The sequence below is a fragment of the Schistocerca nitens genome, chromosome 1, assembly GCF_023898315.1.
Source record: "Schistocerca nitens isolate TAMUIC-IGC-003100 chromosome 1, iqSchNite1.1, whole genome shotgun sequence".
Classification (NCBI taxonomy): Eukaryota; Metazoa; Arthropoda; class Insecta; order Orthoptera; family Acrididae; genus Schistocerca; species Schistocerca nitens.
Genome location: NC_064614.1, coordinates 249,758,527 through 249,784,742, shown reverse-complemented (window position 1 = coordinate 249,784,742; position 26,216 = coordinate 249,758,527). Strand labels below are relative to the sequence as shown.

Genomic DNA, 26,216 nt, shown 5'->3' with positions numbered 1-26,216 from the left:
GTCAGCAACTGTTGTAGATATAATTCAATGTTTGCTTTGTTTATAATTGCCATTGCTCTTCAAAAATGGTTCAAATGGCTCTGAGCACTATGGGATTTAACATCTGTGGTCATCAGTCCCCTAGAACTTAGAACTACTTAAACCTTCCTAAGGACATCACACACATCCATGCTCGAGGCAGGTCAAACCTGCTACCATAGCGGTCACGTGGTTCCATACTGAAGCACCTAGAACCACACAGCCACACCAGCCGGCTGCTATTGCTCTGCTTTGTATCAACACCACTAACTCTGTAGCACTGTTGTGAGTTACTCGTCAACTAAGCAGTTCAGCTTGATGCTATGTTTACCATTGGAAATCCCCATCCCACCCCCTGTTGCCATCAGCAGCCAATATTGTGTCTGCGTAGTAAACAATATGTGGAGCATCAAAGGCCGTAAACGTCACTGGCCTTTTGTGACCTCACACTCATGAGGTTCCTTGTCAGCTATCTTTGTGATTTAACAGAACACATCTATGTGAAAACTAGTCACAGATCAAAGAGGTTGACAGTGTTAAATTTCTGGCATTAAATCCTCGATAATAAATTCAGTTGGGAAGGGCATACAACAGAATTGCCGAAGTGCCTAAACTGCTCTGTATTTGCAGTGAGAATGATGTCAGATGTAGAAAATATCAATATAAAAAAACTTGCATACTTTGCTTACTTTCATTCTATTATGTCATATGGGATTATATTCTGGGGTGACTCATTAAACTGAGCAAAAGTTTTTAGCATGTAATAAGAATAATTTGTGATGTAGATTCAAGAACATTGTGTAGAAACCTGTTTACGGAACTTTGTATTCTAACCACTGCTTCTCAGTATATTTATTCCTTAATGAAATTTGTTGCAAGTAATATATCACTATTTCCAACCAATAGCTGAATACATAGTATGAATACTAGGAACAAGAACAATCTACATAAAGACCAAAAATCATTTACCTTGGTCCAGAAAGGGGTCCAATGTTCAGGAACGCACTTTTTCAGTAAATTGCCAGCAACCATTAAAAACTTGGTTTCAGATAAAGCGCTGTTTAAATAGAGTTTGAAAGACTTTTTGATAAACAACTCCTTCTACTCTATAGATGAATATCTTAAGAGGGACTCCTAAACCAGCTTAAGTAAAAATGTCTGTTATATTTCAGTTTTGACAGCACTTGGCCACAACAGTCAAGTTTAGATATTTTATGTATGATAAATTTAATAGGGCATAACAGTGTATTATCCTGACAGTGTAATAATTTTGTAAATAAAGGCAGTCCCAGTTTACTGTAATATATTCACCTACTTTGACAATCTCCTGAAAAATGATCAGGGTGGTAAGTATTATATTCAAATGTTTTATGTTTATGGTGTTTGACATGTTGCACACCCATGAGAATCCTCTTATTTTTAGGTCTAATGTATTCTAATCACAAACAAAGAATTTACATATAGCATAGTGACAAATCTGCATTTCAAAAGCATAAAATTTTTCTGTTAACTATAAGCCAGATAATACACATAATGGGATTAATTTATTTCATCTCAAGTGACTTGTATATTCAGCATTATCTTTGTCCAAGGCAAATCGGTGATATCAATGCTTTATATTCATATTAGGACCTATTTAAGCAAGGCACAAGATTAGCTAATGTAACCCCCCCCCCCCCCCCCCCAATCTCCACCCCTCCCCAGACGCATGACCTCATAGTTAAACATTTCAAAATATTCATGTTTTACAGAAGAACAAAATATGCATAGATGTAAGAAATCAAATAAAAATGCTGATTCCTAAATTTGTCTTGTAATGACACATTTTGGAGTCGAAAAGAAGTGTTTTGCTTTACTTCATAAGTGCTTACTACACACCATAAGAGTCTACGTAAAAAAGAAGAAACAATCACATATTTTACTTCTCATTTCATTACCATGATATACATAACCACCTTCATCAACTTTTTACTTTCTGACTGTAAACAAATGCATCAGTAAGGTCTTTGTAAAAAACATTAAAAAATATGACATGGGGTTAAACATCTTTCTCCTCACGTTTCACTTTGTATTTAGGCAACTGCTTCACATTTCTCTTCCACAAATACTGACAATTGAGACTTTGGGTTTTAATATTAAAGCAAGAAAAATATATGTGTGTCACAGGAATTTCCTCTGCTCAACTTCCAAACATCCACTTTGCCTTTCTGTCACAAGAAAACTGACAGATGAGACTTGGGATTTTAATGTGACAGTGAGAGAAAAAAACTGTGATTTACCAGACAGAATTAGCTTTCATATGAAAATCAGTCATGCAGAAATCTTGCTCAGTTACAACCTCTCTAATACCACAGTTCAATTACACAGACACTCATATATACACTCCTGGAAATGGAAAAAAGAACACATTGACACCAGTGTGTCAGACCCACCATACTTGCTCCGGACACTGCGAGAGGGCTGTACAAGCAATGATCACACGCACGGCACAGCGGACACACCAGGACCCGCGGTGTTGGCCGTCGAATGGCGCTAGCTGCGCAGCATTTGTGCACCGCCGCCGTCAGTGTCAGCCAGTTTGCCGTGGCATACGGAGCTCCATCGCAGTCTTTAACACTGGTAGAAAGCCGCGAAAGCGTGGACGTGAACCGTATGTGCAGTTGACGGACTTTGAGCGAGGGCGTATAGTGGGCATGCGGGAGGCCGGGTGGACGTACCGCCGAATTGCTCAACACGTGGGGCGTGAGGTCTCCACAGTACATCGATGTTGTCGCCAGTGGTCGGCGGAAGGTGCACGTGCCCGTCGACCTGGGACCAGACCGCAGCGACGCACGGATGCACGCCAAGACCGTAGGATCCTACGCAGTGCCGTAGGGGACCGCACCGCCACTTCCCAGCAAATTAGGGACACTGTTGCTCCTGGGGTATCGGCGAGGACCATTCGCAACCGTCTCCATGAAGCTGGGCTACGGTCCGGCACACCGTTAGGCCGTCTTCCGCTCACGCCCCAACATCGTGCAGCCCGCCTCCAGTGGTGTCGCGACAGGCATGAATGGAGGGACGAATGGAGACGTGTCGTCTTCAGCGATGAGAGTCGCTTCTGCCTTGGTGCCAATGATGGTCGTATGCGTGTTTGGCGCCGTGCAGGTGAGTGCCACAATCAGGACTGCATACCACCAAGGCACACAGGGCCAACACCCGGCACCATGGTGTGGGGAGCGATCTCCTACACTGGCCGTACACCACTGGTGATCGTTGAGGGGACACTGAATAGTGCACGGTACATCCAAACCGTCATCGAACCCATCGTTCTACCATTCCTAGACCGGCAAGGGAACTTGCTGTTCCAACAGGACAATGCACGTCCGCATGTATCCCGTGCCACCCAACGTGCTCTAGAAGGTGTAAGTCAACTACCCTGGCCAGCAAGATCTCCGGATCTGTCCCCCATTGAGCATGTTTGGGACTGGATGAAGCGTCGTCTCACGCGGTCTGCACGTCCAGCACGAACGCTGGTCCAACTGAGGCGCCAGGTGGAAATGGCATGGCAAGCCGTTCCACAGGACTACATCCAGCATCTCTACGATCGTCTCCATGGGAGAATAGCAGCCTGCATTGCTGCGAAAGGTGGATATACACTGTACTAGTGCCGACATTGTGCATGCTCTGTTGCCTGTGTCTATGTGCCTGTGGTTCTGTCAGTGTGATCATGTGATGTATCTGACCCCAGGAATGTGTCAATAAAGTTTCCCCTTCCTGGGACAATGAATTCACGGTGTTCTTATTTCAATTTCCAGGAGTGTAGTTGGTTTTCAATTTAAACAAAGACAGTGTACTTTTCAATTCTGAGAAAAGTTTTCCTTGTTTTCGGAAATTTATAATTTTGAAATTCCGTAAGATACATGCCTTAGTTTTAGGCGAAAGTTTTTAATTTGTTCTTAAATTTGTATATTGAGAATAATTATTTCATCCCCACCCATCTTTTTATTTTCTGTAATTTTCTTTCCATCACTTCTTTCTTAAAAATAGGCACACAGTATTTACCTACATCAATTAAATATATCTCTTCCTGTTCATGAATTTGATACTTACGTTTTTCTAAAATTCCAGGTATTGGACTCCTCGTATCAGTTAAGCACTTGCCTTCCCATTGATTTATTTTAATTTTAATGTAACATCTTTCAAATGTCCCTCAGTTCTACCTCTTCCAATTTTTAATAAATTAACAGAGGCACCAGAATCTTCATTAGTGGTATTGGCTTTTAACATTGCCTGAACACAAAACAACTTACTATTAGTTATACATTTTCACTCATTTTCTCTTCCACTTCCTTCACCAATTTGGATATAAGGTTGTGCTAATATTTTCTAGTTGCCTCCAAAATGTTTCCCAGGCAACATTGTTTCTGCATTGATCCCATAATAATCTTAAAAATTTCTGCCATTTACCTTGTAGACTTACACATGAATTTAAATGACACATATTATTTCTGCCCTTAACTCTGCAGTCCCCAATGACTATTGTTTGATCAGCATGCACAGGCAAGAGCTGTTTTTCAGATGGAGCTTCAACAACTAATAGATTTTCCCTGATTTTATCAACAAAAATGTCATCAACACTTAGCTTCAATATTTCATCATCATTTATTTCAATATGCACTTTGTACTCATCTTCAAAATCCTCAAAACCTTTCTCTTCCACAATAGTACTTATAAAACCATTCCCTTGACCAGTGTTGCTTTCAACATCTTTGCTTTCACCTTATCCCCCCCTTACATCATCCTTAAAGCTTCAGAGCTGTTGTAGTGACCACTCTCCTCATTATTATTTTGAACTTCACTTTCAGCCCAGTTCTGAAAATCACTTACAGCTTCCAGGCCAAAATCTAAATTTTGAGCTCTTTCTTCCTTTTTTTCTTTTCTCCCTCTCTCTCTTTTTTCCATACACTTATGCTTAAAAACCTATTCCTAAATTCATTAAGATTCCCCACTGACTAAAATTTTTACTGACCCATGACAATGTCTAAATTTAATCTTTAAATTATCTGGCATACCAGGTATGATATTGCCTTCAAATGTTGCAAAAAATTGACAGGATGTAAATTATCACAAGGAAATCTTTTCATTGGTAAATTAGACCACATAGTACAATTATTTTCAGATTAGTATTTTGGTACACCATTTTCTTGAATTTCATTTACTTTTTTCTTGAATATTTACATCAATTGTGACAAGTTGTTGCATCCCATTTATTTTTGAACTTAAGTTATTTTTTCCCTTTGTTTCAGAACTTAAATTTTTAACCTTTTTCTTTGCTGATTTTTGTACAGATTCCCTCCACTGAACTTTTTTTTTGACAAACTTGTTTTCCTTAAGTGTGAAGTTATTCTCAGCTACATCTTTTCTGTAATCCACTCCCTGCAAGATAACTTTTAATTTATCTTTTAACTCTGATATTTGATTAGTGATATGTTCACTGTTCTTATCCATTTTGATTTTAAAACGTCATGTTGGTTTTGATGGTTGATTCTATGGTACCTAGCAGAACCGATTTCAAAGCATCACTGTTGGTTTTCACTTTGATTTTAAGTTCTTCTAATTGGTTTAAAATTGCCCTCAGCAAGACCCTTTGGTCTGTTTTTTGTCAACTTGTGAACAAGCTACACTCTGATTCACACCTGATACTCCCTTCGTACTGCTTGATTCACATTTTCCTAATTAATGGTCATTTTTGCTAATTTAACTACAAAGCACTAGACCCAATAATACAATGCTTTAAATCTTTTGCTGTAGTTATCTTAATGTCTGTCCCCATACTTTGTTTGCAAGTCCTCTGTCAGCTATTTAATTTTCATTTGTCATCTTGATTATTTTTGAAACCACCATTGTCTGCAATGTTCACTTCCAGAATCAAATGTTTGTCAGCCTTTTTTTGCTGCAGAGCCTCTTTTTTCATCAACAAAGGAACCCAGAACAACACACCACAGCTAATCAGTCTGTCCCCTCAGTTCAATTTATATGAAGTTAACCAGATGATGAAATTTTAGTTTTTAAAGTAACATTTCTTCATCTGATCAATCATACATGTAAATGTAAATAGTCAGTGTTCGGTAACAGCACTGAAGAATATTCGAAAGTTGTTTGTCTCATGACATAGAAGATGGTAATAATAATACTCATCTGTGTCTGAAATTGGTGGCTCAACTCAATCACCAGTACATTTTAGTATATTAGTCTTGAACAGGGCCATGTGTTTCATGTTGCAGGAACAAATATTAAAATGTACAAACTTAATTTATGTATAATTTTATCTTCAGCACTACTGTGATTAAAATATAATGAAATTAATGGAAAACATCACTTAAAAATAAAAATTGGTTACAGAATTGACAGAATTGTATTTCATCTTATCACAAAAAATAAGATTTTCCTATACTTACAGTTTTGACCACTTCCAGTTCACAAGAAACTATTGTACTACATCTTACATAAAAACATGTCCCAGTACTTCCTTCTTCACATCTGTGCACAGTGATGACCCTCCAAAGACTTCCAAATCACACAGTAATCAAAGGTAGCATGACTCATTGGTGCAATGAGTCTGATGTTTTTTTATAGTAACTTGAAGTTCAAATTTACTGAGAAAATGATATTCAAGACATAAAACAAATTTCATAGTAATCATTCACTTAAATCTTGTGTATAATTTCATAAAAAGATTTTGGTATCTAAATAATGTTAACTGTCTAAATGTCTACCAGTTACTGATGAAAAAGCAGATGTAATTTTATACAATAATTAACGTATTTAAAAGTCCAAAAATAAAAAAAATCATTTCCAAAATAATTTAGAAAAAAACAAAAGGGAATAAATTTCAAATAAATGTTTCCAAAAAACATATCAATCCCAAAGGCTCTCTTAATGAATCTCAGATGTAAATTTTGAAGAAACATAGATAAAAATAATTATGGCACAGGAGGGTTCATTAATCAGAAAATGTATCATCAGCTGCAACTGAACAGATGTTCCTGTCATACATATTCATTATCAGAGCCACAGAAGATTACATTTACATCTACATCAATACATCTCAAACCCCCTGATGGCATGTGGTATCACTAACTGATCTCCACCTTCCCTGTTTCACTCGAGAATGGCCCGTAGGAAGAATGATTGTTGTTAAGTCTCTGTATTAGCTCTAATTTCTTGAATTTTCATGTCGTGGTCATTTCACAAGGCATATGTAGGAGGCTGCAATATGTTGTCTGACTCTTCCTGGAAAGTACTCTCTGAAAATTTCAATAATAAACTTCTCCATGATGCACAATGCCATTTTTATACTGTCTGCCACTGCAGTTTGTTGAGCATCTGTGTAATGCTCTTGAACCAACTAAATGAGCCTGTGGTGAAATGTGCTGCTCTTTGTTGGATCTTCTTTAGCTCTTCTAATGATCCTACCTGGTAAGGGTCCCATAATGATGAACAGTACTCAAGAATGGATCGAACAAGTGCCTTGTAAGCTACTTCCTTCATAGATGAGATACATTTCCTTAAGATTCTTCCTGTGAATCTCAGCCTTGCATCTACTTTTCCTACCATTCGTGTTACATGGTCATTTCACTTAAGGTCACAATGGATAGCTACTCCTAGATATTTTATGGTAGGTATTATTTCCAGCAATGTGTCATCAATAGTGTAGTTGTACAGTAGTGGATTTCTTTTCATATGTATATGCAATATGTTACATGTATTTATGTTCAGGATCAACTGCTACAGCATGCAACATCCATCAGTCCTCTGTAGCCCATTCCGCAAATCGATACTGTCTTCTGGCATAGCTGCATTATGATTGACAACCACATAATTTGCAATCAATTTTAACCCCTAAACATAAAACACTGAGGTATCTCATTTTTTAATACTTGACAGAAACTTAAAATCCCAAGTATACTCAACAGCTTAAGAAGTATCTGTTTCAGCATTGATAGTAATGTGTTTGGCTGCAAGTGAGCATCTGGTACGACATTTGTAGCTTAGTTGTCATGTTTTGATTGAGGTGGTTGCCATTAGATACCATTTCTACTGTGTGCAGCTTTGGATACTCTACAACAAAAAGTTCACTTTCTGACTCTCTCATATATTGTTGTTTAGGCAATGCTTCTTCTGAGACTGAAAGTAACAATACTTCATCAGTTGAGTGACAAGTACTTGCCAATGGTTTGGGATAAATACATCCAGCCAGGTCCTCCAAGATTTATGTATGCCGGAAACCATTGTGAAACACATGGTTGGACTTCACAGCTACATGGAAACTAAAAAATGACTTTAAGTTTTGGGATATTTTAGTCAAGGTCCAGTGCACAAGTAGACTCAGGGTTTTACTGTTGGTGATTTTCAAAACTCTGTAAATGATTATTTTGAGCTTCAAAAGCCGTCTTTATACGTCTATAGTAATGTCAATTTTTGTAAGATGTTTTTCTTTAGTAAAAAAAAATATTTTTTGAAGTGTAATTTAAAAAAAAATCATTAAATTGTTTAAAGACCTTCCAGTGATTTCCAGTAGATCATTTATATACACTGTAAGCATTGAATGTCCTATCACACTTCCTTGGGGGCTTCAGAAAGTAACTGTACATCTGTTGATTTTTTTCCATTAAGAGTGATGTTTTGAGTTCTATCTGCAAGGAAGCCTTGAGTCCAGTTGCAAATCTGGTCCAATACTTGGCAACCTCATAGTTTTTTCACTAAATGGCATTGTAGGATGGTGTCAAACGCCTTCCTGAAGCCAAGGAAAACTGCATCAATCTGAGTGCCATTGTCTGCAGCACTATGGAACTCATGGAGGAACAGAGTGAGCTGAGTTTTGCAAGATCTCTGTTTGTGGAATCCTTGTTGATTTTTATAGAGGTGATTTTCTTTCTGCAGAAATGTCATAATTATTGACCGTAACACATGTTACGCAATTCCACAACAGGCTGACATCAGTGACATAGCCCTATGATTATGTGCATCTGTTCTATTAACATTCTCAAAACCAGGAATGACTGTGCTGTTTTCCAGTCCCTAGGTGCCCTTCATTGAGCCAGCAAATTATGATAAACTGCTGATACGAGAGGAGCTAAATCTTTCATATAATCTTCGTAGGATCTTGCAGGTATCTCATATGGTCTTTGATGCCTTTCCATTACTAAGCAGCTGTAGTTTCTTTTCTGTTCCATGATCTGCTATCTCAATAACTGCAGTTTCAACATTCATATGATAATTGAAAGGAGGGACCATGTAACAATCTTCTGCTTCTTTGTTTCTGTGCCTGTACGGCCACTGACTGACGGAATAGATGATTTCAAACCAGTTAGATTTTATGCAAGACCAAAATGTTTTAAGATTTTTAGTCAGAGTGGTTGACAAAATTTTACTTTCAAAGTCATTGAAAGCTTCTCTCATTGGTCTCCTTATGCTTATTTTTGTTTTGTTCAACTTTTGTTTGTCTGCTAGGTTTGAACTTCTCTTGAAAATGTGATTAAGCATTCTTTGTTTAGTAGCAGTTTTCTAATATGGCTGTTAAACCACTTTGGATGTCTCCCATACCTTAAGACTTTGCTCAGAATGTACTTGTCTAAGGCATGTTGAAAAATGCTTTTGAATATTTTCTGTTTGTCCACCACATGTTCATTCTCAGCACTGAATATTTTGTGTTGACTAACCTGATACTCTGCATTCTGTATATTGTCGCTCTTGCTAAGAAAAAATATTTTCCTACCTTTCTTAACATTCCTTGTAGTGCCTGTAGTCACAGTTGCTATCACATTCTTATGACCACTGATATGTTCCTCTGCGTTAACTGGTTCTGTAAGTTCAGGTCTGTTTATTGTTAGGAAGCCTAAGAGGTTCCCTTCTCAAATTGGTTTTCTATCTGCCAAGCCCTGTCATCTCTGGCATCAGTTTTGATAGCATGACTATCTCAGTCTATTCCTATCAAGTTGACAAAAAAGTTATTAACAATATTCTGCAAGTTCTCTCTGAAGCTCTTTACCACTACAGCCCCTGGCCCAGGTGCTCTATGAAAGCATCTGATTAGCATTTTTGACTGAGCTTTGATGCTTAACTTCAGCCAGATTAATTCACATTCAGGATCTGTGATAACCTTGCTAGATATTAATGAATTCCTTATTGAAATAAATAAGTAATGTGGATGGAGTGACCTCACCCTCAATTCAGATCACGAAGATGTCACCAATGAATCTGAACCAAGTGAGGGTTTTGGGATTCTGGGTGTTTAGGAAGGATTCCTCTAGATGGCCCATGAATAGGTTGGTATGGGATGGTGCCATGTGGTTGCCCATAGCTGTACCTTGTATTTGTTTGTAGGTAATGCCTTCAAAGGAGAAGTAATTGGGGATGAGTATATAGTTGGTCATGGTGACTAGGAAGTAGTTGGTCGGTTTGGAACCCGTTGGGCATTGAGGAAGGTAGTGTTCAATAATGGTAAGATGATAGGCATTAGGGATGTTAGTGTAATGGGAGATGCAATCAATAGTGACGAGCAGGACCCGTGTGTGGTAAAGGAACAGGAACTGTGGAGAGTCAATGGAGGAAATGGTTGGTATCTTTTATATAGCAGGGCAGGCTGCGGGTAATAGATTGTAGGTGTTGGTCTACAAGTGCAGAGATTCTCTCAGTAGGGGCACAGTAACCAGCCACAATGGGGCATCCTGGGTGGCTAGGTTTATGGGCATTAGGAAGTATGTAGAAGGCAGGAGTGTGGGGAGTGGTGGGGGTGAGTAGAGAAATGGACTCCAGGGAGAGGTTCTGGGATGGGCCTAAGAATTAGAGGAGAGGTTGGAGATACTGCTGGATTACTGGAATAGTCACTGTGACAGGGTTTGTAGGTGGATGAATTTTACAGCTGGCAGAGTCCTTCTGTCAGGTAATCTTTGCAATTCTCAATAACAGTGGTAAAGCCTTTGTCTGCAGGTAGGATTATAAGGTCATTATCAGTTTTTAGGTGGTGGATTGTGGATCTTTCTGTGGATGTAAGGTTAGTTTTCTTGGTGATGGGAATTATGGTGAGGCAAGTTTCGAGGTTAAGAAATTCTGGAAAGTTAACAGGGGGTGATTTGGGGCAGTGGTGGTTGATCATGACTGGATGAAGGAGTGAACTGAGTCAGGCAGGGATCAACATTGGTCTTTGGTTGAGTCTGATTGGTAGGGTTGGTGGCAAATAAAGTGTTTCCACTGTAGGGACTGGGAGCCTAGCCACCCATGTTTGTCGCATCTGCAGTGATGAACAGACTCTCTCAAAATATACCAAAGGTCTCACCAAGGCCCTTACAGATCCTACTTACCCTCTCAACCCTGTACAAATACAGATCTCCCATGCCTTATCTTTCCAGTCACCCAACACCTCCCAAAGTCCCACTGTCTGGCCATGAGCTTAGCCTGCACTCCATGTGTGATGCTAGTTGGTTTCACCAGATCAGCTATCTGGTGAAAGGAACAAAGGATGGCCTCATAACCCAACACCATCTGTCAGTTATGTTAACATGCCAGTATTTGCAGCTGGTTGCATCCAGTGCACTCGGTAGCTGCCAGCAGAGCCTTCTGCACATTTTAGACAAGTGTCACCCTCCTGCCCTGTCTGGCAAACATAGTGAGTGCCTATTGGCAGAAAAATCGGTCACCTCAACAGAAGCATCATCTTGTGCTGGCTCAGAAGTGTTATCAACACTAAGTAGCACCTCATACTGTTGCTAAGGTGTAAGGAGCTAGCTGTGCATCCATTACCTCTCATGCCTTCCACTCAGTGATGCATGAACCGCCACTGTCCACATCTCACTCTTGAGTGAAGACTTACTGATTGGATGTTGTGTATCTGAAGATGCAGTGACAGCTGGGTTGTTAAGGGATTCCAACAGCACCAAAGTTGTCTCAGATTTCATTACCAGTGCCCTGATGTCACCATAATTTTGAGCAGTGGACAGAAGCCTGTCTGCTGCGGCCAATGCAGCTTCCAACTGTTTATGGACAGAAGACAATTCTCCTTATGGCCACTCACAATGAGCACAGACCCTGTCTGTGTTGTACCATGTAAAATGTAAAAAAAAAAAAAAAAACTGAATAAGGTCTCAAAAACTACAAACAAAGCAGTCAGGAAAACAGACAAACTACAGACAGACCTGCACAAAATCAAATAATTATCTGACTGTGGTGCTACTGAGGGTGGTATGTACACAAAATATATAAGAGAAGAGTAAACCAAAATTAGAATCTGCTCTGCAGAGTTCTCACTATAACCTATGATCGGAAGATCCATCAGATATTAAGGCAGAAATAAATTTGTCTACTGAAAATGGATGTATTAACAGTTACTTTTGTTAGAAACTGTCCTTACACAATAGCTACTTCAAGAAATAAAATCCAAACACTAAAACACTGATCAGAACTATATGCTATGCACTAACATGAGATTTATATATGAGTCAAGTGATATTGCACTTCCGCCAGCATGGGGAAAAAAAAAAAAAAATAAAATAAAAATAAATAAAAAAAACCTTACAGTGTGTGTGTAAACTCTGGTCTACTCAGAAGTAAGTTAGAATACCACTGAACGAAACAGTGTTTACAAACTATGTGCAACCAATAAGCTGCTGCTGCCGATCTCTACTCTGCTAGGGGGCTGGAGCTCTACAGTGTATTTACTGTTTGCAACGGTCATGGAATCAAATAAATAAAGTAACCCTAGTGACTTATGTTGTGGAAAACTACAGTACAAAGTAAACTCACTCAACACAAATGGTTGAAAAATACGCTAACTCTGACAAGAAGAATAAATAGCACTACTGAAAACAGCAAAATACTCGTATACTATTCACTTCTACTCATAAATAAGTTAGGATACCACTAAACCAAACAATATATACAAACTGTGTACAAAAGATAAGCTGCTCATGCTGCTGCTAAACTCCACTGCTCTAGGAGGCTGGAGCCCTGCTCCTATTACAAGTTTTCCTCAGTCGTTCATAATGAATCAACAGAGCGAACACAGTGTAGACCAGTTAAACAACTTATACTGTGTATGTTAAGGTCATATGTATTCAAGACAATTCAGGGAAAACTAGGCCAAGTAACCAATAATATAACAGATCACAGTGCAACTTAAAGCTTCCTCAGATTCAATTCCTTCACAGCTCACGTCATAGACCCCTTGAAACAAGGCAGCTAGACCCTGGAGATGATTTAAACTTGTATGTTACCACCAAATTTAACTCAACCAACCTATCACAAAGTAGTGACCCAACATTCAAAACAATAAAATGTAGCAACCTTACAAATCATATCCTCTCAATGGTGCAACAGCTTTGTTCCCATCACTCAACTGTCTGCACAAATAGTTCACTAAATCATAAGCAAAACTATGCTGTGTTGGTCTTCGATTCGATACCATAGGAAACCATGTCTGAGTAATCACCATCAAATTCTGAGCAAAACACTCTTAAGCACATCCACCTATTAGGAAAGTACTAAGCGATATATCACATCACTCTGCTGCAAGCAATGGCATTGATCAGAAGGCTGCCAGAATGATATCTGCCTAGATAACCTCACATCATGGTAACGCCAGACAAAACCAAATCGTTAACCAACTACCAAATGCGATTAATATTTCTGGTGAGCTCTGCACTGTTGAACACAATGAGATGAAAAGACCCCATCCTATGCCACCATAGGGCTCTGGCAAGAGGTGAGAACTCTTGCAAGGAGAGCACTGCATGCCAGAAGTGCCAGGTTTTCAAATTTCCAAAGATATGAGAAGCTCTTGGCACAACAGTAAGGCCTTGAAAAATCCAGTCTTATTATTATTCAGCTCAGATTTTTGTTTCTGTAAAAATGTATCCTATTACTGGAAAAATATGTTAGTTGGCACATTATTCAAGCATAAGATTTAGTTTATGGAGTAATATTGTGAGCTTATGAAAAATTAGGGATGAATTTGAAGAGTAACAAACCAATACTTATGAAAATGCTTATGAAAATGATGTGATTCATAAATATGCATAAATATTGCCAGTAAATCCATTTTTATATTATTATTATTAACTCTTTAAATGCAGACAATGGATTTATCTGTTCCTTTCCTACCCATTTTCAGTTGGTATGATGGATAATTCAGTCTGTATGTTTCTGTTGCTTGTATTTAATATGAATGATAAGTTATAGTCAATATGTTGACTAGCAACTATCCTTTTCATTATATTGTTACATTCCATCCTTGATTTTCTATTGTTTCCCATCTACCTTAACAACAAAAAATGGTTACAAAATTTGAAATGTTTTTTAAAAAATGCTTCACATTATCAAGATAGGGAGTGATCTAGATTAATGTAGAAACAGAAGTACAACTTGAAACAGCCAAGGTCACTTCATCCCTGGTTGGAGGATGTGGCCCTCTCTCTTCTGTGTCAGTCCCCAGTTCCAGCTCTTCTTCAGGTGGTTCACAGTTCAGCAGGTCGTGAAAGTGCTCTGCAAAAATCCGGCAGTTCTCCTTTGCACTAACAGCCAGCTCCCCTTTCTTATCTCTTATAAACAGTTCTCTACATATTGCACTGATTATATGATACGCATTTTATCAAGATTCAGTGAGCCTACCCGGCTAGCTGCGCAGTCTAACATGCTGCTTCCCAAGTGGGAAGGTGTACCGGTCCCTGACATGAATCTGCCTGGTGGATTAGTATCAAGGTGCAGTGTACCAGCCAGTCTGTGGATGGTTTTTAAGGCAGTTTCCATCTACCTCAGCGAATGCGGGCTGGTTCACCTTATTCTGCCTCAATTACACTATGTTGGTGATTGCTGTGCAAACACTGTCTCCACATACATGTACACCATAATTACTCTACCATGCAAACATCTGGGATTAAATTCATCTGGTATGAGATATTCTTGGGGCCAAACTGCACAATAACCCTGGGTTCTGTGTGGGGTGGCAGTGGGACAGGTGGACTGCTGTGGCCTGTTGTGGGGTTGTGACCCACTGAGTGCTACAGCAGGATGAAGCCTCTCCATCATTTCTAGGGCCCTGGTTTAATACACACAATACACAAGATTCAGTAAAATGTTCTGCAGAAGATCTGGCGACGGCAATTTAGTTTACTGAAACTGGTAATTACATAAATACTGTACAACAACAATCTTGGCTGTTTGAAGTTGTACTCCTGTTTCCAAGATCACACTGACTGTTGGTGCAGCTTCTTATGTTCCACATTACTCCCACCAATATCATATCCTGTATCTTCATATAGATCACTCTCCCTGCGTCACCCTTGGGTATTTTCGTGTGTTATTTTGCACTGATTATATAATACGCATTTTATCAAGATTCAGTGAGCCTGCCCGGCTAGCTGCGCAGTCCAACATGCTGCTTCCCAAGTGGGAAGGTGTACCGGTCCCTGACATGAATCTGCCTGGTGGATTAGTATCAAGGTCCAGTGTACCAGGCAGTCTGTGGATGGTTTTTAAGGCAGTTTCCATCTACCTCAGCGAATGCGGGCTGGTTCACCTCATTCTGTCTCAGTTACACTATGTTGGTGATTGCTGTGCCAACACTATCTCCACATATGTGTACACCATAATTACTCTACTGTCCCACTGCTCTGGTTTAATACACACAATACACAATACACAAGATTCAGTAAAATGTACTGCAGAAGATCTGGCTACAGCAATTTAGTTTACTGAAACTGGTCATTACATAAATACTGTACAACAACAATCTTGGCTGTTTGAAGTTGTACTCCCACCAATATCATATCCTGTATCTTCATATAGATCACTCTCCCTGCGTCACCCTTGGGTATTTTCGTGTGTTATTTCCAGCACCTTTCCTGTGCCCCATGAACTTTTATCTCATCATAATAACCCCTCCCCACCCCCGCAACTCGTTCCCCTCTCCATTCCAGTTCGCACTTACCAATTTCACCTAATCTAGTCATGTTTGCCGTCCCCCATCTTCACACTTATCCAGTCACAGACCAGAAACCCATATTGTGTCTTCACATCTAGTTCAGTTGGTTTTCACCTTTCACTGTCTGCCTTCTTCTTCAGATTTCATATTGTTTTCCCTTATTTCATCTGTTTCCTCCTTTTCATGAGTTTTCCCACGTGTTTGTGTGTATTTTTGTGAATTGTTTTGGACATAATTCTTCGTTATTTACATATTTTTATGCGTTTTTTCCACCACCATGGATCCTTGCTCCTCCCATCGTGTCAATAAAGAAAAGTTTCCTTATCTGTAGCCTGAACCCAGTCCCACGTACTATTCTTGCATTGTTGCTTGGCTCATGGAATCCCCCCAAATGGCATTAGCATCAAATTACCCATCTGTGGCTACTGCCCTTTCTTCCACAATCACCCACATCTGTTCCCAAACCTAGCCCTGCAAAATTGTATCAATCAGGCCCAAATGTCCTTGCAGTACCTTCTCTCCATCTGTAAAATTCACCTGTTATGCAATCCCAAATTTCTGGATCCCATAACACACACTGAAACACTTTCCTTCCAGGAACTAGAGTTTCATGCACAATGCCACCTCACAAAACTCTACCAACCTGCTCACTTCCTATTCCTACCTTGGACTACCACTGTCCATCACCTCTACAATAACCTCCAAACCTCTACCACGTCCCCTGATGGCTGACAAACCTGGTCTCGCAGACGTACTACTTTATCCCATCTGCAGAAACTCCCTCCCACCACCACACAAAATCCAGAACCTAAACAGACCCAAAACACAGTCCTGAACCTTTCCTCCAAAAGCCTTAGCCCTGCAGAAGTATCAGTCCTTATCAAAGGCCTCACCTTTTGCCCCACCTCCAAATTCAATCAAGTAGGACTTGTTAAAAACCTTTTCTCCTCCTCCTTATCCCTACAGTGGAAACACTTTTTTGCCACTGACCCCACAAATCAGACTCAACCGAAGGTCAATGTTGAACGCTGCCTGCCATATCAAACCTACCAACCACCAGCAATTTCTCCATTTTGGCAGCTGGCGCCCATTCCATACCAAGAAGTCCCTTCCACACAGCTTAGCCACCTGTGGCCATCACATCTGTAAAGATGAGTGGTCCCTCATGAAATATTCACTGAGACATTTACGGATTGTAATTACTCTCCCAACCTTGTACAAAAACAGATCTCCCGTGCCTTATCTTTCCAATCACCCAACACCTCCCACAGTCCCTCTGGTTGGCTACAGAGGAGCATTCCCCTTGTGACTCAGTGCCACCCGATGTTGTGTCTAGAAATTCTGCATACTCAGTTCACTAGACAATCAATCAGACAACTTGTATTAAAGAGTTTTATTAGAAACGAGATGATTGCAATATTTAACTTTGATGGATGTGTCGCAGGCAAAGGGCAACATACAAAATAATTAGGTTTCTTCAGAATAGACAAACACAAGTCTGTGCTACTTAGAGTTTATTAATGAAGTAGCTAACACTGAAGCTGCTATTGAAGTGGACTGCCACCAGTTGGGTGCAGCGATTAAGTCCTCTTCACATAGGGGCCACTGCTGTCATGTTGTCCTCCTGGAGGGAGGTCAGTCAGCATGTGATTGTCTGACTTCTTCTTGTAGCCTTCTCTTCCCTGTCATTCCCAACTGGTGTGCTGGTGCTGACTTTACGCTGTAACATCACCCCCCCCCCCCCCCCCAAAGCGATAGACCATTGTTGTAGATGGAGCAGGACCGTAAGCTGTGGCTGCAGAGGACATCAAACTTTCGGTTGTACCCCGCCATCTAGCCTTTGCTCTGATGGAAACGTCCCCCAGAAAATGCCCAGAAGGGTATGCAACCACCTTCTGAGGCCCATACCTTGATGTAGAAAGTGTTGGTTGCTGCAGAATTGGGAGGGGGGGGGGTCCAGCTCCATTGGTTGGATGAGAGGAGACGAAGGCTCCATCTCTTTGGGGTCATCCCGCAGTGTCGCGATGACACCCTCTGGCAGCTCCTGTGGCCATGCTGTCCTCGGGATCCATAAATCTGGGGGAAGCGATACAAAAGAATCACCATGCACATGACAATAGCAAATTTGACTGTGATGTTTGCACTGTAATCCATCTGGACCTGAAATGAGATACATGCATGCACCATGTCGATGAAGGATCTTGCGCTCAAGCCCATCGTCTGCCGCTAAAACCCTGAAAAGTCCAATATCATGCAGTGCGAAGCAATATTGTGGCCTTCTTTTGGTGCCAGATGTGGAGGAGGTTGGAGCAGGTGGGGCAGTGCCCCGTGGTAGCGGCCGTTAAGCAATTCCACCGATGATGGCCCATCTCATGGATGTGAACAATAGGATGTGAGAAACAGTTGCAGTGTTTGATCCCTGATGCGTGCGGTGTGAAGTTTGGCCATCTGCTGCTTGAAGATTCAGACAAAACATTCCACTTCACTGATGGTGGATGGAACGGTGTGCTAGTTAGATGCTGTATGCAATTGTGTTCACAGAATGTTTCAAATTGATCTGACGTGAACTGAGGGCCATTGCTCGACACTAAGACTTGAAGGCAAACCTCTGAGGCAGGAAATAGAGGACAATGCCTGAACTGTGCTACATGACATTGTTGAGTTCTTTGGCACAGCAAAAGGGAATTTGCTGTAAGAGTCTACCACAATCAAGCAACAATTGTTACAAAAAGGTCTCGCAAAGTCTATGTGCACATGTGGCCGTTGTGATTGTGACTTAGGCCAAGCAGAGAATTTTTGTGGTGGAGCAGACTGATTTTCCTCACATGCATGACATTGTGACATCATCTGTTCTATTTTGGTGTCAAGTACAGTGTCGTACCCTGCCAAGTACAGTGTCTACACGCTAACTGTTTCATCCCCCAGCATCCTTGGTGAAGTAACTGTAATACTTCCTTTTTCAAAGCTTTGGGGATCAACACAAATGACTGTCCACTGTCTTTTTGAACAAGAATCACACCTTGCTGTATAGCAAGGCTATGCAACTTGCAAAGTATCAGTGCACTGCAGAGTTCTTTATGCTATGCAATGAGCAAGGCCAAGATGTGCAAATGCATTTTAGCAAAATGTTCAAATCTGAATCAGCTTCCTTGGCCTGCACAATTTTCCTATAGTTCAAAGAAAAGGATTGAAGCAATTCATAATCCTGAGTATCAATGTGAGAATAAGATGCAGCAGAAGCATCAAAGTCTGTATCAGGGCTAATTGGAAGATGTGAAAGTGCATCTGCATTACCATTTTGAGCTGTCAGATGATACACAATCTCGTACTGGTATTGAGACAACAACGAAGCCCATTGTTGCAATTTTTGGGCAGTTTGTACAGGAACCAGCTTCATCAGTTGAAACAAGTACTGCGATGGCTTGTGATATGTTACTAAGTAGAATTTTCTGCCATACAAATACTGGTGAAATTTGGTGACACCATACACAATAGCCAATGCCTCTTTCTCAATTTGTGAGTAGTTACACTGAGCTTTGGACAACACTTTTGATATGAAAGTAATAGGCTTGTATTTATCACCAGATCTGTGTGAAAGCACTGGACTGATTCCATAACAGGACTCGCAACCACCTGGTTTGTCAGGATCAAAGTGAACCAAGCATCAATCACTCGGCAAAGCATCTTTAAGTTTTTGAAAAGCTGCTTGGCACTCATCTGTCCAAACAAAGGGGACATTCTTGCAACACAAGCGATGCAATGAAGCTGCAATTTGTGCAGCATTCAGTATGAACTGAATATAATAGTTCATTTTCCCTAAGACTTACTGCAATTCCATGACATTGTGAGGAACTGGCAGGTCACATATGGCTAACAAATGTTACTGAAGAGGATGTACACCTTGACTGTTTATGACATGACCAAGATAATGCAACTCAGGTTTAAAAAAATCACACTTGTCAAGTTTACACTTTAGTCCAGCAACAGATAACACACAAAACAAAGCACGCAAATTTGCAATGTGTTCTTCAGGTGTATGATTTGCTATGACAGTATTGTCCAAATAGTTTGAACAGTTTGGTACTCGAGCAGTCAGCTGTTCCAAATACTGTTGGAAAACAGCTGGTGCGGAAGCACTGCCAAAAGGCAAATGCAAATATTTAAACAAGCCCAAATGAGTGTTCACAACACTCACCATTAATGTTAAACATACAGTAAATGTTAGAAAAGTAGTTAGCGGCTACCTTTTCTGAGCCTTTAATATGACTTGTTTGTGGTAAAGTGGCTGATACCTTCAATGTGCCATAACCGTCAAGGGGAAAATTTATCACTGAAATTTTGAAAGGCCAAGATGATGGGCTTGTCATCTATATAGATCATCACTGGCCGGGCTTTGATTTCAGGGCAAAAATGGCTCATGCTCTCATATAACACCAGCAGCTCTCTGTCATAAGTACTCAATTTCCTTTACCATGGCTCTAATTTTTTCAATAAAACCTTAATGGCTACAAATGATTGTTTACTTTTTGGTACAGAGGTGGTGCCAGTTGCACTTCTGCTGATGTCTACAACAATGGTCAGTGGTGTAGTTAGTACACGGTAGGCAAGCAGCACTGCTTCCAAGAGGCATACCTGTAGATTACAAAAAGCTTTTTCAGTTTCTGAAGTCCACTTGAGTACTCTTTGTCTTTGGTGTTGTGACCAAAAAGTGCTTTCATTAGAGGTGCTTATATGGAAGGTGTTACCAGAAGATGACAGTGATAAGAATTCACCATGCCCAGAAAATGTCTCAATTATTGGTAAACCTTTGGCATCAGAAGGTGGTGTAAAATGGATAACTTCTGTGGTAGACACCTTGAGCCAAGACCCTGTAGTGGAAGAATGGGAATGGTACTTCACTATATCCTGTGACACATTTATACTCATTTAACACAATTCAATGACTAGACAGTTTCTGTCATACTTCATGGACATACCTGTCACATAACTGAACATTAGTGGGGAATACCAGGATATAATTCAAATATCCAAAACAAAATTTCATTCCCTACAGAACTTCGTTAATGAAATATTGGTGAGTTTTGAGCTGTCTTTTTGAGTCCAAATACAATAAATGACATAATATGGGTGAGAACAGCAGAACCAATGATCTTGTTATGACTGGTCTGATGTCTCTTCTGGACATAGCGGGGGTACCTGATACAAATGATTGCACTTGGCCTGAGGTTGGATTTACTCACGGTACTGTTTTCATTGACTGCTATACAGGTGATGACATGTTAACAGTGTATGTGTGTCCCTCATTGCAAAATCTTTTCTTGGGGGAATGCAGAAAATACTTGTCCACTGTGGAAGTACTCTTGTATTGGTGTCACCAACTGTGTATAGTATATCCACATATAAATGTCAGTGCTGAATTTTTGAATAATGTTAATTACTTTCATTGAGGACAGAAAAGCAATGTATCAACATGTAAAAAATAAATCAGACAATGAACAAAAAGCACCATCACAGAATATATATATCAAATTTGTTTGATGGATATTTATTCCCACAGAGTCACCATTCCTAATTGCAATTTAATGATAGGAACATCAAGGGATTGTGTCTGCATTTACAGCTAAATTGAAACTTGTATTTAACACATATTTCCACGATAATTAAGTCAGGTTGGTCCCTGGTTTTCCCTTCCAAGCAGCATTGCCATGTGCTTCTTTGTTCACTGCCAATGAAAATGATTGATTTTCAGTACTGGCAAACATATGTGGTATTAGCTTGTATTTAAAAGATGTTATGAAATTGGAAAACAAAAAATATTTTGAGTACACACATCAAAAAAAGTTTTTCATCACCCCTTTTCCCAGAGCTCCTGAAGATAGACATTGACTGTGGATATTGTATCACAGACACAGTCCCTTTGACCGTTCAGAGATGTCACTAAACCCACCCAAAGATGTAAACAATCATGCATGAGCAGCACCTATTAGTCAGAGGGGGTCCAACAGCCATAGCCGGAGGAGTTCTGACAGCTAAACAGTTCCAGTCATTCCACCAGGAAGGAGGTACATGGCTCATGTGGTCTGTGGTTCAACCATGCCTGGATGACCAATACCGTGGTTCAATCATGTCTACATTGTTACTTTGTGCCAGGAAGGGCTCTCAACAAGGGAAGTGTCCAGGCATCTTGGAGTGAACCAAAGTGATGTTGTTCGGACATGGAGGAGATACAGAGAGACAGGAACTGTCAATGACATGCCTTGCTCAGGCCACCCAAGGGCTGACACTGCAGTGGATGATGGCTACCTACGGATTATGACTTGGAGGAACCCTGACAGCAATTCCACTTTGTTGAGTAATGCTTTTTGTGCAGCCACAAGACATCGTGTTATGACTCAAACTGTGCGCAATAGGCTGCATGATGCGCAACTTCACTCCTGACTTCCGTGGTGAAGTCCATCTTTGCAACCATGACACCATGCAATGTGGTACAGATGGGCCCAACAACATGCCAAATGGACTGCTCAGGATTGGCATCATGTTTTCTTCACCTATGGGTGTTGCATATGCCTTCAATCAGACAATCGCTGGAGACGTGTTTGGAGGCAGCCTCGTCAGGCTGAATGCCTTAGACATACTGTCCAGTGAGTGCAGCAAGGTAGAGGTTTCCTGCTGTTTTGGGATGGCATTATGTGGGGTCGACGTATACTGCTGGTGGTCATCGAAAGTGCCGTAATGGATGTACGATATGTGAGCCATCCTCCGACTGATAGTGCAACCATATCGGCAGCATATTGGCGAGGCATTTGTCTTCATGGATAACAATTTGCTCCCTCATCATGCATATCTTGTGAATGACTTCCTTTGGAATAACAACATCACTCAACTAGAGTAGTCAGCATGTTCTCGAGACATGAACCCTATCGAATATGCCCAGGATAGATTGGGAAGGGCTGTTTATGGAGGACATGACCCACCAACCACTCTGAGGAATCTATGCTGAATCGCCAGTGAGGAGTGGGACAATCTGGACCAACAGTGCCTTGATGAACTTGTGGATAGTATGCCATGATGAATACAGGCATGGATCAATGCAAGAGGGCATGCTACTGGGTATCATAGGTACCAGTGTGTACGGCAATCTGGACCACCACCTCCGAAGGTCTTGCTGTATGGTGGTACAACACGCAGTGTGTGGTTTTCATGAGCAATAAAAAGGGCGGAAATAAAAGTTTATGTTGATCTCTATTTCAATTTTCTGTACAGGTTACAGAACTCTCGGAAACAAGGTGATTCAAAACTTTTTTTTGATGTGTGTATATATAAAGATTTTGACCATAATAAGAAAAATGATCCGATTGTGGGTGACTTTCCATCATGTAGACAGTGCTTCTGATTGTGCAATGTATGGTGCTGGCGTTATCTTTTCATTCTGTTCTTGATGCCACAAGAGTGAATAAATATGCATAAAGACAAAATACGAAACAAAACTTCAACTCATGACAAATTTGTTGAAATAGGATTTTTGTAGTAGAAAGTTGATGTATCCAAAATGCACTGTATAACATGTATGTTAGTATGAATAAATTTTTCTTCATTTCTGTAATTTTGTTTTAGCAGTCATGTTTCCATATTTTCCATGATTTATTGCCAGTAGTGAAGTTTCCAGAAATGTGATTCAGACTGATAAAAAAATTTACGTTTATTGACAATAGTATGCAGTTTGTAAATGTAAAAAGATCTTTAAGTGCATTTACATTCATTATTTACTAGAATGAAGTGATGTTAAAGCATTAACTGTATGCATTTAAAAATCTTGTAATGGTGGCTCATAATATTGTTGTGCAATAAATCAGTCAAAATAAAAATCAAAATCTCTCACAGATTTCCATTTCTGTTCTCAGGCAAATCATGTTTATAATGTCTTGGCTGAACTGGGTTGACATGAGGCTACAAAAATAAAAATCACTTGAAACATAATGATTTCATCTCATTAGGGGAATACAAATCTGAAATCATATTTTGTCAAGTCACAGTATTTTGAAAGTAATCATTGTGTTCTTATTTATATTTTAATTAATTAATGTTAATTAAAACATTGCCATTGAGGTGAAACAAGTTATCAAAATTGAGATCGTTTGCTCACATGTGTTTACTGAGATACCAGATACCTCAGTTGCATCAAAATGCCCTTTTGAAAGAATGTTCAAAAATGAGGTTGGGTAGTGCTCTTGTTTCAGGCTTGATGGGATTAGTTCATGGAAGCTATTGCCCTCGCCCCCACAAAATTTAATATGTCAGTGTGAATAATCCATAATATATAAAAATCAAACAAAAGTAAAAGATTTGAAGCACACAATGAGACCTGAGAAAAAATCTAAGTAAAATGACTAGTATGAACAAAGGTGGTAAAGTTTTTGTCATAGCCAAAATTATCTGCTACTCTAACAGAAATATATACATAAACACATGAAACAAAGAAGTGCGAAGAACAGATAAAAAAATTCATCCAAAGCAAAATACATACAAATTTCTAAGTTAGCAACAGTACAGAGGTCTGTGTACATAATATTTGTTGCCAAGATATGGGATATATAGCTTGGAAGCACCATGACAGGTTAACTATCAAAACCTGGAGATAAAGAACGCGAAAGTACAATGTTAAAATATAGAATATGTAAGTAATTCCAGAAAGCAAGTATATTTGTTGAAGCAGTTACTGGAATGTCCATCATTAAGAATTACTTCAAAAATTTTTATAAACACTGTTGCAAACTGTTACCTCAACACATGATTTTTCAAGATTCAGTGCAAGTGTTCTATGGTGCACTGCAGACTACCAGTCATGTCATGCATGATCTGATGGATGGCACCCAAAACTGAGCAGGTGATCACATATTGCAATTCCAACTGTAATAACCTGAGGAGTCATAACCTGGTGTCAAAATACATAGATCCTCTTCCAGTTTCCTTAATAGTTAAAATTTTGCTTTAGTCCATACAATGCCAAATTAATCTGACTGTTTCATTGCTGAAAGTACTTGTTGAAATGGTGATGAGTTTATATCAGTATCTCATTAATTATTTCATTTACAGCACCTTCTACTCATACAGACAAAATTAATCATTACTGTATTTTTTTTTACATGTATTACATACATTGCAAGAAATATGAAATTACCCAATATATGCTGAAATGTTAATTTTTTGCATTCTGAACAAATTGTTATTGCGTTGTTTTACAGGAAAGGGCCAAGAAATATATGTTCACTACAGAGGAGAATAAACTGGTTAGTATCTTAATTAAATAACATATGTTACTGCCTTCTCAGTACTGTATAGCAAATTTGTACATTGATAAATGTTAATTCTACATTTCTTATGTTTTAGGTTGCATGTGCCATCTGTTTCTGGAAGAGTGATGTTAACTGTATAAGTAATTCCTGTCTCTGGTAAGCAAAAATAGTTTTTCCTGAGAAGATGTAACTAAGGGTATTATTTGATGATTATCACAATGAAAACATCAACATATCATATTCTTTTAAAGAAAGGCATATTATTTAATGTAGTTTGAAACATGAAGGAAAATAGATAATTAATGGCAGAATTTTTTCAGGACCTTTTGTACAGAGTGCTGTTCCACATTCACTATAAGCAGAGCCAGCAGAAGTTGCATACGTTGTCTTGATCAAGGCAGTAATCTTATACTGGGAGAAAGTGAAAATAGATTAAACAAGGTAAGAGGTAACTAAAACTAAAATCTAATACAAAATAAGTGTGTGATACTTTTAAAATCACAAAGTCTACATCTTGTACTTCACAAACTACAAATACTCAAAACTAAAATTCAAAATTTAATAACTTAACAGGAAAATGAATTCTTTTCCAAATGTTTTATGTGAATGTAATGAAGGAACCAATTTCTTAGTAATTCAAGTATTGGTGGGTAAATGAGAAAATTCTCATGAGCCATGAGAAGTGGATAAAACTGATTATAGATTTTAGTTTAAAATTTTGCCCAGAACTATTGCAGAAGGCTAGAAATGAATATCAAGGGAGAACAGCTTAACCTTTAGTTTGCCCATGCCACTCTGCTTCCTCCTTACAAGTGATATTCCCACTCCATAACTTGTTTTCACTGAAGGTTCATGTGCTTTGGGTTACTGAGTGCAGTGTGATAAGTAATATTACTTCTACTGCAAATGAAATAAAAGCAGTCAACTCTTATGCAATGAGTGAAATA

The 26,216-nt window shown here is 39.4% G+C and overlaps 1 protein-coding gene across 1 annotated transcript in view; it reads left to right on the top strand.

Moving 5' to 3' along the window:
- LOC126235269 (DNA (cytosine-5)-methyltransferase 3B-like) overlaps positions 1–26,216 on the top strand; it is a 254,765-nt gene that overhangs the window by 100,053 nt on the left and 128,496 nt on the right. The window contains exons 8-10 of the mRNA XM_049944001.1: positions 25,219–25,263; positions 25,364–25,425; positions 25,590–25,710. Coding sequence (XP_049799958.1) covers positions 25,219–25,263; positions 25,364–25,425; positions 25,590–25,710 — 228 coding nt within the window. The remainder of the gene's footprint in view (positions 1–25,218; positions 25,264–25,363; positions 25,426–25,589; positions 25,711–26,216) is intronic.